This window comes from Oncorhynchus nerka, linkage group LG16 (genome assembly GCF_034236695.1).
Source record: "Oncorhynchus nerka isolate Pitt River linkage group LG16, Oner_Uvic_2.0, whole genome shotgun sequence".
Taxonomy (NCBI): domain Eukaryota; kingdom Metazoa; phylum Chordata; class Actinopteri; order Salmoniformes; family Salmonidae; genus Oncorhynchus; species Oncorhynchus nerka.
In genome coordinates, this window is record NC_088411.1 from 2,275,883 (window position 1) to 2,292,138 (window position 16,256).

A 16,256-nucleotide genomic window follows, 5' to 3' on the forward strand; every position below is an offset into this window, starting at 1 on the left:
ACCATTTCCATTTAATCCTTACTTGAATGATATTTTTATTCTCTTCTCAGGGGACAGGTGTTACTTGCAGGTTGCTGACAAACTGTCTCAATGACTTCTGTGTTTTAATGGATGAAGAGGGTGGTTGTGTAATTTGTTACGTCTTGTAGGCCTACAGTATGTAAGATTGTGTTGCATTCTGCAGTCTTAATTGTTTTGCATTGAAGAGGGTGCAGTAGTATTTTCCTCTTGGTCCCCTCTGGATTCGGCCTCCTGTTCCAAATCTCATTCTGTTCTGCTCTAATTGTTTTAACCTCCTATTCCCCAAGGAGATAATGCTGTTCTAATCACAGTACTTACAGGAATATGGGATTGCTCGCTGTTTGAGCGCATGAGGCTCAAACCCCAAGTCCTTGTGGGAATATAGGCTAGAATCGACTGTGGAAGGCCACAGCGTTTGTGACAAGTTCAACCCATGCAGGGATTATGATCCCAGACGCTTTCTTCATTTATATGGGCTGATGTTAGAGCTTCTGTTTCCTGATATACTTGGTGTGGTTTTATGTATTCTATTAACAGCTGGCCAGTGGATTTCCTTTCTTTACTCAACTTGGTCTTCATCGTCCAACAACGGTGAATTGTGAGTCTTAACTACATTTTATTTTCTTTCTGTTCTATTTTCAGGATGACACTGGTGCATATCTTATAGACCGAGACCCCACATACTTTGGGCCGGTGCTGAACTACCTGAGGCATGGCAAGCTGGTGCTCAACAGGGACCTGGCTGAGGAAGGTAAGACTGGGCATGTGATCTGCATATTACTGCCACGGTGCACAGTGAAGCAGTTGGTTTCCAATGTCAGCTTTCAAGTATTCTCTGTAGCAGTCCATTCAGTATGTTGATCATTCTTGCCAGGATGGATTCTAAATGTGTGTTTTTGAAGGTGTCTTGGAGGAAGCTGAATTCTACAATATCACATCCTTAATAAAGCTCCTCAAGGACAAGATCAGGGAACGTGACTGCAAAACATTACAGGTAGGTGAACTTCTCAATTGACACATTGTGCTCTATTGATTTTATTTTCATTTATTTTAAACCCGTATCAATTTTATTTGTCACATACACATGTTTAGCAAATGTTTTGCGGGTGTAGTGAAATGCTTGTGCACAAAAAAACAAAATCTTGCAAAGTTGCTTAGGGCAGTTCTGCTTCTAGCTCCTATCTTTCGGCGCCATCTTGTGATTTTTATCACTTTGGGGGTTCCTGGCCTTGGCTGAGTCCACTGTTAGAGTAAATGCACCTGCTCTATCCCATGCTTCAGTATGCCTCTGTCTGTGTGCCTCTGTCTGTGTGCCTCTGTCTGTCTGTTGACTTTCCGTTGACTTTCAATTGCTAGCAACAACAAAAAAGCCGACAAATCAAACTGTTGGCCAAAAGGGCCGGGAGAAAATAAATCCCATTGCTAAATAATGCTTTTTATGAATTGATGGCAATACCAGTCGATGGAAATACATTTGACCATCATGCTTATTGGTTTATAGGTTCATTTGCATCATTAGTTGAATGAATTTGACCTGTGTATTTTCGTGTGTACCTTATTTATCCAACACAACTGTCACACCCGCACAGCATACTGTTCCTATTTTGAGCAGGATTTCTCCTGCAGTGCCTCAGCTGGTTGCTGCTGGAGTAAAACGCGTTCTTTTATAAGCACATTCATTGCGCAACAATTTTTAAATGAAATCGTGTGTTAAAGGTTTTGGTGCGTGATTAAGAAGAGCTACTGTTTTTAATTCTCAACTGGTAATTGAAGCGCGCCTCCCATTCAATTGCAGGAAGCAGCCTACCATCGTGTCACCCACCACTTTACAATGTGAGTTGGAGGCAGTGTGCGTTTTGAAAAATACTTAGACCTGAATGTTTTATTTCATATTATGAGTAGCCTATAGGCAAAAACTTCATAGGCGGCTCATGAGTTTCAAGTTTGGGGAAGCTTACAATTTATCCTACCGTTATGTGTGTCAGTTTCGTGGAACAGTTTCATTTCAATAACGTTTTCGTTTCGCAAATTCATTGTCATGTCAGCCTGGTGGTTCATTGTCATCATAGAAATCAGAATTAAAACGACAAAAAGCTCAGTTAACATTGATACACTGATCCATTGGTGGCTAAAGAAATGAGCGCAAGGAACTCAGACTGTAGGCCAATGCAGTAGTAGGCCTATAACTATCATTGCTCTTTCACACTGAGGACTGGTGATTATCAAGGTGGAGATTGTTGGACAGATTTTTCAAACTAAAATAAAGACCTATACAGTTGAAGTCGGAAGTTTACATACACCTTAGCCAAATACATTTAAACAGATTTTTCCTAGTGAAAATTCCTTGTCTTAGGTCAGTTAGGATCACCGCTTTATTTTAAGAATGTGAAATGTCAGAATAATAGTAGAGATTTGATTTATTTCAGCTTTTATTTATTTCACCACATTCCCAGTGGGTCAGAAGTTTACATACACTCAATTAGTATTTGGTAGCATTGCCTTTAAATTGTTTAATTTGGGTCAAAGGTTTCGGGTAGCCTTCTACAAGCTTCCCACAATAAGTTGGGTGAATTTTGGCCCATTCCTCCTGACAGAGCTGGTGTAACTGAGTCAGGTTTGTAGGCCTCCTTGCTCGCACACGCTGTTTCAGTTCTGCCCACAAATTTTCTATGGGATTGAGGTCGGGGCTTTGTGATGGCCACTCCAATACCTTGATTTTGTTGTCCTTAAGCCATTTTGCCACAACCTTGGAAGTATGCTTGTGGTCATTGTCCATTTGGAAGACCCATTTGCGACCAAGCTTTCACTTCCTGACTGATGTCTTGATGTTGCTTCAATATATTCACATAATTTTCCTACCGCATGATGCCATCTATTTTGTGAAGTGCACCAGTCCCTCCTGTAGCAAAGCACCCCCACAACATGATGCTGCCACCCGTGTGCTTCACAGTTGGGATGGTGTTTTTCGGCTTGCAAGCCTCCGCCTTTTTCCTCCAAACATAACGATGGTCATTATGGCCAAACAGTTCTATTTTTGGGATTGATTTGCACTTTTCGCACAAGTACGTTCATCTCTAGGAGACAGAACACATCTCCTTCCTGAGGGGTATGATGGCTGCGTGGTCCCATGGTGTTTATACTTGCGTACTATTGTTTGTACAGATGAACGTGGTGCCTTCAGGCATTTGGAAATTACTCCCAAGGATGAACCAGACTTGTGGAGGTCTACACATTTTTTTCTGCAGTTTTGGCTGATTTTCTTTTTTGAGATAAAAAACATGACTTGTGTCATGCACAAAGTAGATGTCCTAACCAACTTGCCAAAATGATAGTTTGTTATTAACAAGAAATTTGTAGTAGTTGAAAAACAAGTTTTAATGACTCCAACCTAAGTGTATGTAAACTGCCGACTTCAAGTGTGTGTGTGCCAGTCAAAAGTTTGGACAGGCCTACTCATTCAAGGGTTTTTCTTTATTTTTACTATTTTCTACATTGAAGAATAGTAGTGAAGACATCAAAACTATGAAATAACACATGGAATCATGCAGTCACCAATAAGGTGTTAAAACAAATCAAAATATATTTTAGATTCTTCAAAGTAGACACCCTTTGCCTTGATGACAGCATTGCACACTTGCCATTCTCTCAACCAGCTTCATGATTTAGTCACCTAAAATGCATTTCCATTAACCTAACTTCAATTAGGAGTGCCTTGTTAAGTCAATTTGTGGACACTAATAAGAAGAGGAGACTTGCTTGGGCCAAGAAACATGAGCAATGGACAATAGACCGGTGGAAATCTGTCCTTTTGGTCTGATGAGTCCAAATTTGAGATTTTTGGTTCCAACCGCCGTGTCTATGTAACGCAGAGTAGGTGAACGGATTATCTCCAAGTGTGGTTCCCACCATGAAGCATGGAGGAGGAGGTGTGGCGGTGCTTTGCTAGTGACCCTGCCAGGGATTTGTTTAGAATTCAAGGCACACTTAACCAGCATCGCTACCACAGCATTCTGCAGCGATACGCCATCCCATCTGGTTTGCGCTTAGTGGGACAATCAATTATTTCTAAAAGGACATTGAGCCAACACACCTCCAGGCTGTGTACGGGCTATTTGACCAAGAAGAGTGATGGAGTGCTGCATCAGATGACCTGGCCGCCACAATCACCTAATCTCAAACCAATTGAGATGGTTTGGGATGAGTTGGACTGCAGAGTGAAGGAAATGTAGCCAACAAGTGCTTTACATATGTTGGAACTCCTTCAAGACCGTTGGAAAAGCATTCCAGGTGAAGCTGGTTGAGAGTGCCAAGAGTGTGCAAAGTTGTCAAGGCAAAGGGTGGTTACTTTGAAGAGCACTTGTTTTGTTTAGTACAATTCCAAATGTGTTATTTCATAGTGTTGATGTCTTCACTATTATTCTACATTGTAGAAAATAGTGGAAATAAATTGAAACCTTTTAATGAGTAGGTGTCCAGACTTTTGACTGTGTGTAATTGTATTTTACCACCCTTTTTCTCGATCTTGTCTGATCGCTGCAACTCCCCAACGGGCTCAGGAGAGGCGAAGTTGGAGTCATGCGTCCGCCTAACCACACTCCTTAACAGCCACCAGCTTAACCCGGAAGCCAGCCGCACCAATGTGTCGGAGGAAACACCGTTCAGCATGCAGGCACCCGGCCCATCACAAGGAGTTGCTAGGGAGCGATGAGCCAAGTAAAGCACCCCCGGCCAAACCCTCCCTTAACCCGGACGACACTGGGCCAATTGTGTGCCGTCCTATGGGACTCCCAGCCATGGCCCGTTGTGGCACCGCCTGGGAATGAAGTAACGAATCTAGCACTGCGATGCAGTGCCTTAGACCGCTGTGCCACTTGGGAGGCCCAGGGACTATATATTTTTTAGATATCGTTCGCAATGGATGTTAAAAAAACACTTTCCTACATTTCCGCGTAGTAGGCCAGGTACTTCTATGCGTGCTCAGGCACGCATGCTCCCTCAATATCATCAGGACATAGAAAGCAGACATTCTCATTGCTCACAAACAAAAGACAAATCTGGTAAATGGTTATGAACTAAACCAAAACTTGTTTCTCTCAAGTGTAGCAGGTTGTGAACTCTGCAAATAATGTTTTCACTCCAAAAATGGCAAATCATCCAAGGGTATAGGAGTCGCCCAATGAATGTGCATGAATTGTTGGGAGACAGCTGACCCACTCTGGAGAGAGCCTCGTCTATATCTTCGCCACACACCCCTCCCCTTTTTCTCTCAACACTTTAAATTAGAATCAAGACATATCTTAGATGCTTTTCACTGACAGCTGCAACTGAATAATCAGCTAGGTCTATTGTGATTTGAAACAATCCACAGTATTTTTTTTGTGGCAGTCATGCTTTCTGTTTTAAGTATTTTGAATGATTCTATTTCTGTGTAGACAGATATACCTTTACTTCCCTATTGGACTCACCGCTATGCCATTTATATCCTGTTCTATTGGTTTTCATATCAACTTTATTTCATTGTCCAGAAGCCAAAGGCACAATCCTAGTCATATTAGCAACCCATCCTAGTTGTTGCATATGGAACCGATATCCAGTTGCCTGTTTAGAATGGTGTTTTCAAATCAAAATCAAATGTTATTTGTCACATGCACTGAACAAAAAGAGAAAAAAAAGAGTAAGCGATAAGAATAACAAATAATTAAAGAGCAGCAGTAAATAACAATAGCAGGGGGTACCCGGTCAGAGTCAATGTGAAGGGGCACCAGTGTGTGTGCCAGTCAAAAGCAGGGGGTACCCGGTCAGAGTCAATGTGAAGGGGCACCAGTGTCGAGGTGCATGTTGGCAAATTTTCTAATATAACTTTTTATTGGCTGCTTCGTTACTTAAGTCGCATGTTCTGTTTCGATGCATTATCTAAATGTTTCTTTTGTCATTTTGAGCAACGTGAGTGGACGTCCTAATGGGTTATACACCCAATGCATATGGGTCGGGTAAAGCTCTCACTCTCTCCCCAGGCTCCAGTGAAGCATGTGTACCGGGTGCTGCAGTGCCAAGAGGAGGAGCTCACCCAGATGGTGTCCACAATGTCAGACGGCTGGAAGTTTGAGCAGGTAATGCTGATTCCCACCACAAGGAGAAAAATGTTATTTTATTTGTACTTCCCTCACCCGATCACCCAAACCAATACAATCCATTCATTTGAAATGGTCTTCAATAAAAATAAATCAGTGTCTTATATGTAATCTGGGCATCCCTCTGCTCTGATTGGTTGTTGCAGCTTGTCAGTATAGGTTATGGGTGGGCCCAGAAGTCCGTTTCTGCTGAATTGTGAAAGGAGAGGAGTCTACTTTCCCAAACCACAGTGGAAAAGTGTGTCCCACAATGTTCTGTCCTTGGGCTGGTGACTGCATGTCTCCTATGTACCCATTCACAACCCTTTTGGCCTCTGTGTATCCCAGCTTTATGCACACATGGTGGCCATTTTGAGTTGATTTTAAGATGTGTACTGTTTGTCCAACAAAGACCCAAATGAACACGGCACCCTTTGTGTCCGTTTGACTATGTTGTCAGTTTTCTGGTAATACTCCTTGTTATTTACATGTTTTTCTTGACAATGTATTGTCTTAAGAGGACATTTTTGGGACCATGTTTAATCTTTAACATACAGTGCATTCAAAGTATTCAGACCCCTTGATTTTTGTCCACATTTTGTTACGTTACAGCCGTATTCTAAAATGGAGTAAGTAAAAATAAATTCATAATAAATCCTCAATCTACACACAATACCCCATAATGACAAAGCAAAATGTTTTTTTTATTCATAAAAAAATGGACATACCTTATTTACCTGAGTATTCAAAAACTTTCCTATGAGACTTGAAATTGAGCTCAGGTGAATCCTATTTCCATTGATCATCCTTGATGTTTCTACAACTTGATTGGAGTCCACCTGTGGTAAATTCATCAAAACATTTCTGCTGCATTGCAGATCCCAAGAGTATTGAGTCTCCCCTGACCCCACTGTCTCTGTGGGGAGAGGATCACTGGATCTCCCAGACAGCTGGAATGTCACTAAAAGTCTTACAAGGGTCAGACGGGAAACACCTTAAAACACATACTTGACCTAAGCTTAAGGCTCAGCAGCAGTGAGCCTAGTCGTCTGGGGATATGTAACCAATTACTCCTCATTCAGAGCCACTCAGTCCTGGGTTGTTCATTAGGGAATGTTTTCCAACAGAAAATGTAGATGGTTTTTTTTATTGGAGAAGTTCAGAGTACCGCCCAGTTTCACACCCTTTTCCTGATATTTTTCTTCAATTTGTGCTACTGAACCCGATCCTGGGCTGCCTTCAGGTTTCTAAATACTCTTTCTATGTCCACGGATCATCAATGCTAGATTGGTTGAGAAAGGTTCTTGAATCACGTTTTTAAAAATTTTAATGTACTTTTTTATTTTATTTAACTAGGCAAGTCGGTTAAGAACAAAGGATTATTTACAATGACTGCCTACCCCGAGCATACCCGAACGACGCTGGGCCAATTGTGTGCCGCCCTATGAGACTCCCAATCACGGCCAGTTGCAATTCCGCCTGTAGTCGAACCAGGATCTGTAATGACGCCTCTAGTACTGAGATACAGTGCCTTAGGCTGCCGAGTGGTGCAGCGGTCTGTGGTCTATGAATGCTTATTCAGAGTTACCTCAGAAAACAAATGATCTGCAAGTTGACTGCACTTTAAGACCCATTTGGTTTCAGTTGAGGTTTTGACCATATCGTTGGACTTGAATGGGTATCACGATGGGTGAGAACTGACACTGGTTGTACTTGGTACAGTAGCTGGTAGCTATAACATTTAGCATCAATATAGAGTAGCGTAATACTCTTGCCTCCTGTGTGAGACATCTCTTGGGAACAACACGGCTCCTGCAGAAGTGGCTAATGAGGCCGGGCATGTCGAGACATGCACACCCACAAGAGTACACTGTACTGTACACATACTGACTTGCTGAACACAAGTTAAACGCATTCGACTAAGAGGAGGAACAGGTGTTTGTCTGACATTGTCATATGTATTTTGTAGGCCGAAGTACTCCGCGTTGATTTGCATAACATCACCTCACCGTCTGCATGTTTAACAATCTGTTATCCCTGTCTAAGTTGTTTTATTTGTCCTTAAAAAGTTAACCCTTTAAAGACCCACTCCAGCTATTTGTGAACGTTTCCTGTTGAAAAATGATATTCCAGGTATAAATACAGTACTCTCACTTAATAGTAAATAAATTAGGTGATGAGTTGGTCTGATGGGTGCACTCTGACATTTTAGTTGTGCATTCCATACTGTAACTAGATCACCTGGCTGCACAGCAGTGAGTGACTCACAAGGCTCTGGTCTCGTCGTGGTGTGCTTGTAAACAAACTCTGTGTGTTTGGGGACTACCAGTAAGCTTCATAATGAAAAGTTGTGACTGGTGAAATGAAGAACTCAATCTTTATCTCCTTACGTATCGCACAAGCAGGTATTTACTTGAATGTAGCTATAAATATGAACTTTTATTATTATAAATAAACGTAATAATTTTGACGGTATTGGAAAACCATCTAGTGGCTAATTTCAAATACCCCGGTGTACGGTATATTACCGACGCCTATAGCCATTTCACATTGTGTTCTGAACTGTTTCAAGCTCTCATGTTTTCTACCTATTATCTAATGCTTTTATTACTGTTCAAACTCATCACATTTCTGTTATCTAAGTATACTGTAACCCACTTTCTGTCCTCATTTTGTCTCTGAAGCTAATTATTTCTGTGCTCGCTCTCTCTCTCTCTCCTCTCACCCCCCCAGCTGGTCAGCATTGGCTCCTCTTATAACTACGGAAATGAAGACCAATCTGAGTTCCTTTGTGTGGTCTCCAAGGAGCTGCACAACCAATCATACGGCACAAACAGTGAGCCCAGTGAGAAAGCCAAGGTGAGTGTGAACACCGGCAGTCAGGCAAGTGAGAATTCCATGACAAGCTTGTCTGAATAGTGGCTTGTTCTGGATGTCTAAATGTACCACATTTACTAACCTTGCTTTTATGGGACAGTGATAAATGGCCCTGGTTTGCTGACGTAAACGCTCAGAGGAGTCAATTTTAAAGAAGATGGGTTTGGACTGCTGCACAGAGTAATTAATTGATAATGGGAATTTTGTATTTTCTGAAAAGTATAAAACATTGGTCAATTAGTTAGGTTAGCGATTGAATTAGCCTTCATTGAATCAAGTCAAGTCCATTTTCATAGCAGTTAACATTTACTTTCAACAATTTGGTGTCTAAATCAAAAGGACAGTTCTGTTAGTGTAAAGCTATCAGTCAGACTACATTCAGGCCTAAGTGCATTTTTACAGTATTACAAGATTGATGCAATGTTAGATTTGACCTTAGACCGAACCCCCCCCAAAAAAAAAATATCCATGTTTGTAGGACCTTGAACATGGGCTTGAGGATTACTGGGACTATTAGTGGGGAAGTTCATTCTCTGAGGGCTTTTGGATCAAATTAGCAGGCCTAGCTGTGGGAATTACTAGTCCCATCTGCAGGTGCCCAGTCCTCCAGGGCATGCTTCACTCACTTATTTTCATCAGGCTCCTTCTAGTCCCAGATTTGGTCATTCTATTGAATTGTTGCAAATAGGCTGCGATTTAAGGGTGTTTTCACACACAGTTTTGAGCTATAGTTTGAATCAGTTGGATTATTTGTTGTGTTGTATTTTTTAAATTTTGGTTCGTTTGGTTTCATATTGCTAAATGTCAAACAAACTAAAATGCCCCACCAAAAAACACGTGTTCATGCAAGTAATTTGTTTATTGGAGAAAAATTCTAACGTTAAATCCATCTGACTATCAAGAAGCATAACTTGTGTGTCCCAAACTTCATATGTCTTTCGCTTTGGGAGATAATGGCACAATAGCCTCTGAGGTAAATGGAGGGTGGGGAGGTGGGCAGGCAGGCAATGAAAGAAGGCATATCGGCTTGATTGGAGCTATAGCCTTCAAGTAAGATTCACTTGCAGTCTTCCCTAATCTGCATCAGATGCGCCCATAAATGCAGTGCTACTTACAATGTTTCAGAAATATTAAGTTATGATATGCTTCTGCTTGCATTTCATCAAAAGCTTACAGTCAAACAACCAATAATCGGCCTACTGCACGCCTCTGGTTATTTTCCTCTGTTTGGTCCGGACTGCATTCACACCTGCAGCTAACCGTACCATGGTGCAAATGGCATCTGACCAAGACCGCCATTTTTGCATGAACCACGGTGCATTGTTTAGTGCGCTCCGGATAGTGTTCACACCGGTCCAAACGAACCAAACTAAGGGGGAAATTGCTCCAAAACAATTTGGTGTGAAAGCACCCCAAGAAGTCTTAGATTAAATCAGATTTAAATGTCACTTTGGTACAGAGCAAAGCAATCACAGAGACCGCTTAAGAGAGGGCATATCAGCTCGATTGCAAGTGAATCTTACTAGATGTGAAAGTAGCCTTCCCTCCGACCCGTCAATGTCCAAATGTTGCAATTAAAACATATATTTTTAAATGTAAAAAAAATTTTTTTTTAATTTTTTTTAAAATATATTTGCTAAGTTTTTATTTCACCTTTATTTAACCATGTAGGCTAGTTGAGAACAAGTTCTTATTTGCAACTGCGACCTGACCAAGATGAAGCATAGCAATTCGACACACACCAACACAGAGTTACACATGGAATAAACAAAACATACAGTCATTAATACAGTAGAAAAAAATAAAATAAAGTCTATATACAGTGTGTGCAAATGAGGTAAGATAAGGGAGTTAAGGAAATAAATAGGCCATGGTGGCGAAGTAATTACAATATAGCAATTAAACACTGGAATGGTAGATGTGCAGAAGATGAATGTGCAAGTAGAGATACTGGGGTGCAAAGGAGCAAGATAGATAAATAAATACAGTATGGGGATGAGGTAGATAGATGGGCTGTTTACAGATGGGCTATACACAGGTGCAGTGATCTGTGAGATGCTCTGACAGCTGGTGCTTAAAGCTGGTGAGGGAGACATGAGTCTCCAGCTTCAGTGATTTTTGCAGTTCGTTCCAGTCATTGGCAGCAGAGAACTGGAAGAAAAGGCGACCAAAGGGGGAATTGGCTTTGGGGGTGCCCAGGTGAGATACACCTTCTGGAGCGCGTGCTACGAGTGGGTGCTGCTATGGTGACCAGTGAGCTGAGATAAGGCGGGGCTTTACCTAGCAGAGACTTGTAGATAACCTGAAGCCAGTGGGTTTAGCGACGAGTATGAAGCGAGGGCCAACCAACGAGAGCGTACATGTCGCAGTGGTGGGTAGTGTATGGGGCTTTGGTGACAAAACGGATGGCACTGCGATAGACTGCATCCAATTTGTTGAGTAGAGTGTTTGAGGCTAGAACTTTTGAGAATCAAGTCCAAGAGGTGTAATAGTAGTCAGCTAGGTTTCTATCCAATTCGTGACAGATTTTAGTGCAAGTTTTCTAAAATTTGCATAAAAACATTGGTGTATGCGCTCTTGACAACAGTTCAACTGATAAAGTGGACAGGATAGGTTATATGATGAGGGATGGATAAGAGCAGTATCATTTGTAATTGGCAGCCAAACAGATCATGTCACCAGCATTCAAATAATACCCTCCAATATTTATTAGAACATTTGCATCAACCTCATCATTGTCCATCACTTAACCACCATGAAGTTCATCAAACCTTATTTAATCTGCATATGAACTCTTAATGCTTTTCCATGTGGTATTGGTAGTACAACCTAACATATCATTGCGTGACTCCAAGTTTACTTATACACGATGGTTTAGTTTATATCAATATTTGCGCATAAAGGAGTTTCCATCGAATTGTCACAAAAAAATTCACCGACCAAACAATTATCCCACTTTGTCTATAATGTTTTGTCGGCAATGGGACATTTTTACACACATCTGCTGTTTCCATCAGTCCTGTTGTGAGTTTTTATGCATCAGGTAATTCATTTGTATGGAATGGTTGGATGGAAACCTGGTTAGTGATGCATCCCCAGTCGGAGAGTCTTCATTGGACTGATGTTAGTTAGTTGGAAGGTGAATGTTTTTTGTAACATTTACACAACCCCATATGTTGTCCCCCCCCCACCCCACTTTACCCTTGACATTTTCTCCCCATTCATTTTCATTCTTGTAAAGACTTGTCTTCTTCCTGTGCCATTTGCATGCTGCATGTTGCTCAGAGTGAAGATGAAGAGACGGATTATGAAATGAATGACTCTGATTAGGGTTGAGCACTTATGACTCAACGGTGAGAGCTCAGCTCTGCTGCCCTCCTAACTCCTGCCCCTCCTTTCTTTCGACTCTCATATTCGTACCTTTTTCTTTCCATAACTCCACCATGTGTCTTCGCCCTGGTGCTTGTAACCCTGGTCCATGAGAGGATTGTGTCTGGGATTTTGGTCCTGTCAGGCTTTCAGTCACTTGGTCTTTCAAATCAAATGTTATTTGTCACCTGCTCCGAATACAACAACCTTACAGTGAAATGTTTACTTACAAGCCCTTATCCAACAATGCAGTTAAGAAAATAGCAACAAAAAAAGTAAGAAGAATTGCAAATAATTAAAGAGCAGTAGTAAATAACAATAGCAGGGCTATATACAGGGGGTACAGAGTCTATGTGTGGGGGCACTGGTGTCGAGGTAATATGTACATGTAGGTAGAGCTATTAAAGTGACTATGCATAGATAATAACAGAGTAGAAGGGGGGGGGGGGGCAATGCAAATAGTCTGGGTAGCCATTTCATTAGCTGTTCAGGAGTCTTATCGCTTGGGGGTAGAACCTGTTTAGAAGCCTCTTGGACCTCGACTTGGCACTCCGGTACCGCTTGCCGTGCGGTAGCAGAGAGAACAGTCTATGACTAGGGTGGCTGTAGTCTTGACAATTTTTAGGGCCTTCCTCTGACATCATCTGGTTCAACACACTCTTTAGGACCAAGGTTGACTACACCTGTCAAGCTTTTCATTTAGCATGTGCAAATACACTGATCATACCGAACGTTAGGACCACATTCCTAATATTGAGTTGCAGCCCTTTTTGCCCTCAGAACGGCCTCAATTCGTCGGGGCATTGACTCTACAAGGTGTCTAAAGTGTTCCACAGGGATGCTGGCCCGTGTTGACTCCAATGCTTCCCACAGTTGTGTCAAGTTGGCTGGATGTCCTTTGGGTGGTGGACTATTCTTGAGACACACAGGAAACTGTTGAGTGTGAAATCCAGCAGCGTTGCCGTTCTTGACACAAACCGGTGCACCTGGCACATACTACCATACCCAGTTCAGAGGCACTTAAATCTTTTGTCACCCTCTGTATGGCACACAATCCATGTCTCCAGTCTTAAAAATCCTTCTTTACCTTGTCTTTTACTCCCCTTCAACTACTTTGATTTGAAGTGGATTTAACAAGTGACATAAATAAGGGATCATAGCTTTCACCTGGTCAGTCATGGAAAGAGCAGGTATCCTTAATGTTTTGTACACTCAGTGTATTTGCTTTATATTGCTGGCCTGGATGGTGTGGTTATCTTAGAAAACCCCTAAACATATACTTTCCCTCTACTCCTGTGTGTGTGTGACCCATTCGCAGATACCAGACTTAATGATCACACTCATTACTTCTAACATACTGTATGCCCGACATATTTAGATATGAGCCTGCTGTAGTATAGTTTCTAATTTACAGTTAGGTAATTGCAGGAATAACATTTTATTTGAACATTAACTGATTTGAATGCCTTTTGCCTTTGCAGATTCTTCAGGAGAGGGGATCCCGAATGTGACGGGTCAGTATTACGAGCTCCAGGTATAACGATGCAAACATATCATTGACGAAGAAGAACCTTTCACTCAACAGAGAAGACATTAGTCGAGAGGGACTTACATTTGTTTTGTTTTTACTCCATTTTATATTTTATTATGTAAATAAGTCTGTTTACAGACTTTTTGTGCCTGTACAGTTAAACTGGATTTTTTTAAAATTAGTGACAAGTTTTCCAACAAATTATGAATTATAATCATTTAAATATTTTATGCTATAAAACATGGTCATACACGGCCAATGATTCACTCAGGGGCTACTTTTGAGTTTCTTACACCTTCTAACTCAAGGGAATCTTGTAAGGGATCATGGTCTATCTATATTATCAAGCTTAAACCTCTACTGTCAGTAGATTAAAATATTTTTTAGAGAAATTCATTTAGGTTTCAAACCCGTTTAATACTTCCTTAACTGGTTTATCCTTTGTATTTTTAGAGGGTACATTTTGTTTAATAAAGTCTATTTGGGGGTAAGATATTTTAGGGAAAGGTTGGGGTGTGCTAATATTTTTTGGGGACTAACGGTGAAGGAATATCTTTTAATATCCTTAGGTTTTTTGATGTACATAATCTAAAAATTCCAATATTCATATTTAACTCGAACTGCACGTTTTGTACACTGTATAGTTAAACACAACTACAAATGTACGTTGTTGTACTGGATCTTACAGGCTAGAAAGTCTTGACAATTAAATGATGTTGACTCGAGTTTTGCGACGTTTGTACAGAGGTCTCTGCATATTAAGATTTGTAAATCAGGATTTCAATTGTTGATGCTCAATATCTGCTTTAGTTAGAACACACCTGGAACGTCTTTTGATATCCAATAAGAGGAGATATACCTTGGCTCAGACGTTGACTGTTAAGTTGTACAAAGATGTATTTGTCTTGGAAATCTACACCTTTGAGGCATTTTGTATTGTGGAGACTTCATACACAGCATTTCAAGCTCTACAATAGGAGGAACACTGTGCACAATGCTTTCCTTATCCTGCAACACTGTTAAGGGGAAATACTGCAGGACTTTTTATTTTTTTAAATATATATATATACACACACACTGAGTTGTTTCTGGCCTGAGATGTGGCATTGCGCTGTTCGATATTTCATTAACTTCTAACTTTTGATAGCGTTGCCTTTTCCCATGCAGTGATGACCAAATACAATGTCTTCTGTGCAGCTTACATTAACTTTTAGTGTCGAGATAAGAAAACAACATTTCTGGCTGCAGGCACACTGCAGCAGGACACAGACACAACTCCTTTCTCACACACACACACACTCTCTTTTCACGTAATAATTCTATATAATTAAAGGTTATTGGATGGATGCATGTTTTTTTTTTATACACACAAGGGCTTATAAAGTGAACTTCTTTGCAGATTTCATAATTTCCAATCAAATAAGAGCGGGTGTTTTTGCCGGCGCTTGGCTATGTTTACATTTGCTATAGTGTTCTGAAGCCTTCCAGAGATCTTGCACACCCTCACATACCTTAACAGATCCTGACTTGTTTTGACTGGCACAAAGAAAACAAGCACTCCCCACTCCAGATTAATTTTAAACACATGTTGATAGTTACTGTTAATTTATGTTTACGTATCATATACATTTCAAAGTGCAAGCAATCTCTTGAGGACTATGTAAACTTAAATGGTACTGCCCAAATTATGTGAGATTTTTAATTTGAGACTTTTTTTGTGATCGTGATTCTAAGTGGAATGGTGACACGTTCAGGCAGCTCGATGAGACTGGTTTTGGTCTAAAGAGTTTTGTTGCAGTGAGATTCTTCTTTGGTTTAGTTTACTTGGTTCCATCTTAACCTTAGCAGTCTGTGTACTTTGGTCTGGCCTGTATAAGCTGGCTGCACTACTTCCTCAGCAGCATCCTTCTCCTCACTGCTAGACTACATGCCATGGAGAAATAACAATTATATTTTGTGCACCAAAGTATCCAGTCAAGTTCCCAGTATATTATGAGTCAGCTGGTTACTTCATCACAGAATACTGCAATGCATGATTGAAGATGGTCATATTTAGGTCTATTATTCCTTAATCAGAATGATGATGCTGTTGATATCAAAGATTAGCATGTCATCAGTCACTTCTGACTAATACCATGTTTTATGCAATGTTTAAAATAACTAATGTTACTGGGATAGATTTATGGTCTTGCATAGGGTAAGTCCAATAAAATGGTTTGTCTTTCACATTTGGTATGTGTGTGTGTATTTTAATGCAGTTTGTAGCAGTGCACTCAGGAGATTTTTTTGTTGTTCGATTGTCTGAATTACACATCAGCAGACATCAATTCTTCAATAAAATGATCAAT

The 16,256-nt window shown here is 40.8% G+C and overlaps 1 protein-coding gene across 1 annotated transcript in view; it reads left to right on the forward strand.

The window, feature by feature from the left end:
• LOC115143875 (BTB/POZ domain-containing protein KCTD5-like) overlaps nt 1-16,134 on the forward strand; it is a 38,395-nt gene extending 22,261 nt beyond the window's left edge. The window contains exons 2-6 of the mRNA XM_029684305.2: nt 664-772; nt 924-1,015; nt 6,036-6,131; nt 8,865-8,990; nt 13,859-16,134. Of these exons, the coding sequence (XP_029540165.1) occupies nt 664-772; nt 924-1,015; nt 6,036-6,131; nt 8,865-8,990; nt 13,859-13,888 (453 nt within the window). The 3' untranslated portion in view covers nt 13,889-16,134. The remainder of the gene's footprint in view (nt 1-663; nt 773-923; nt 1,016-6,035; nt 6,132-8,864; nt 8,991-13,858) is intronic.
• Nucleotides 16,135-16,256: the final 122 nt, after the last annotated feature.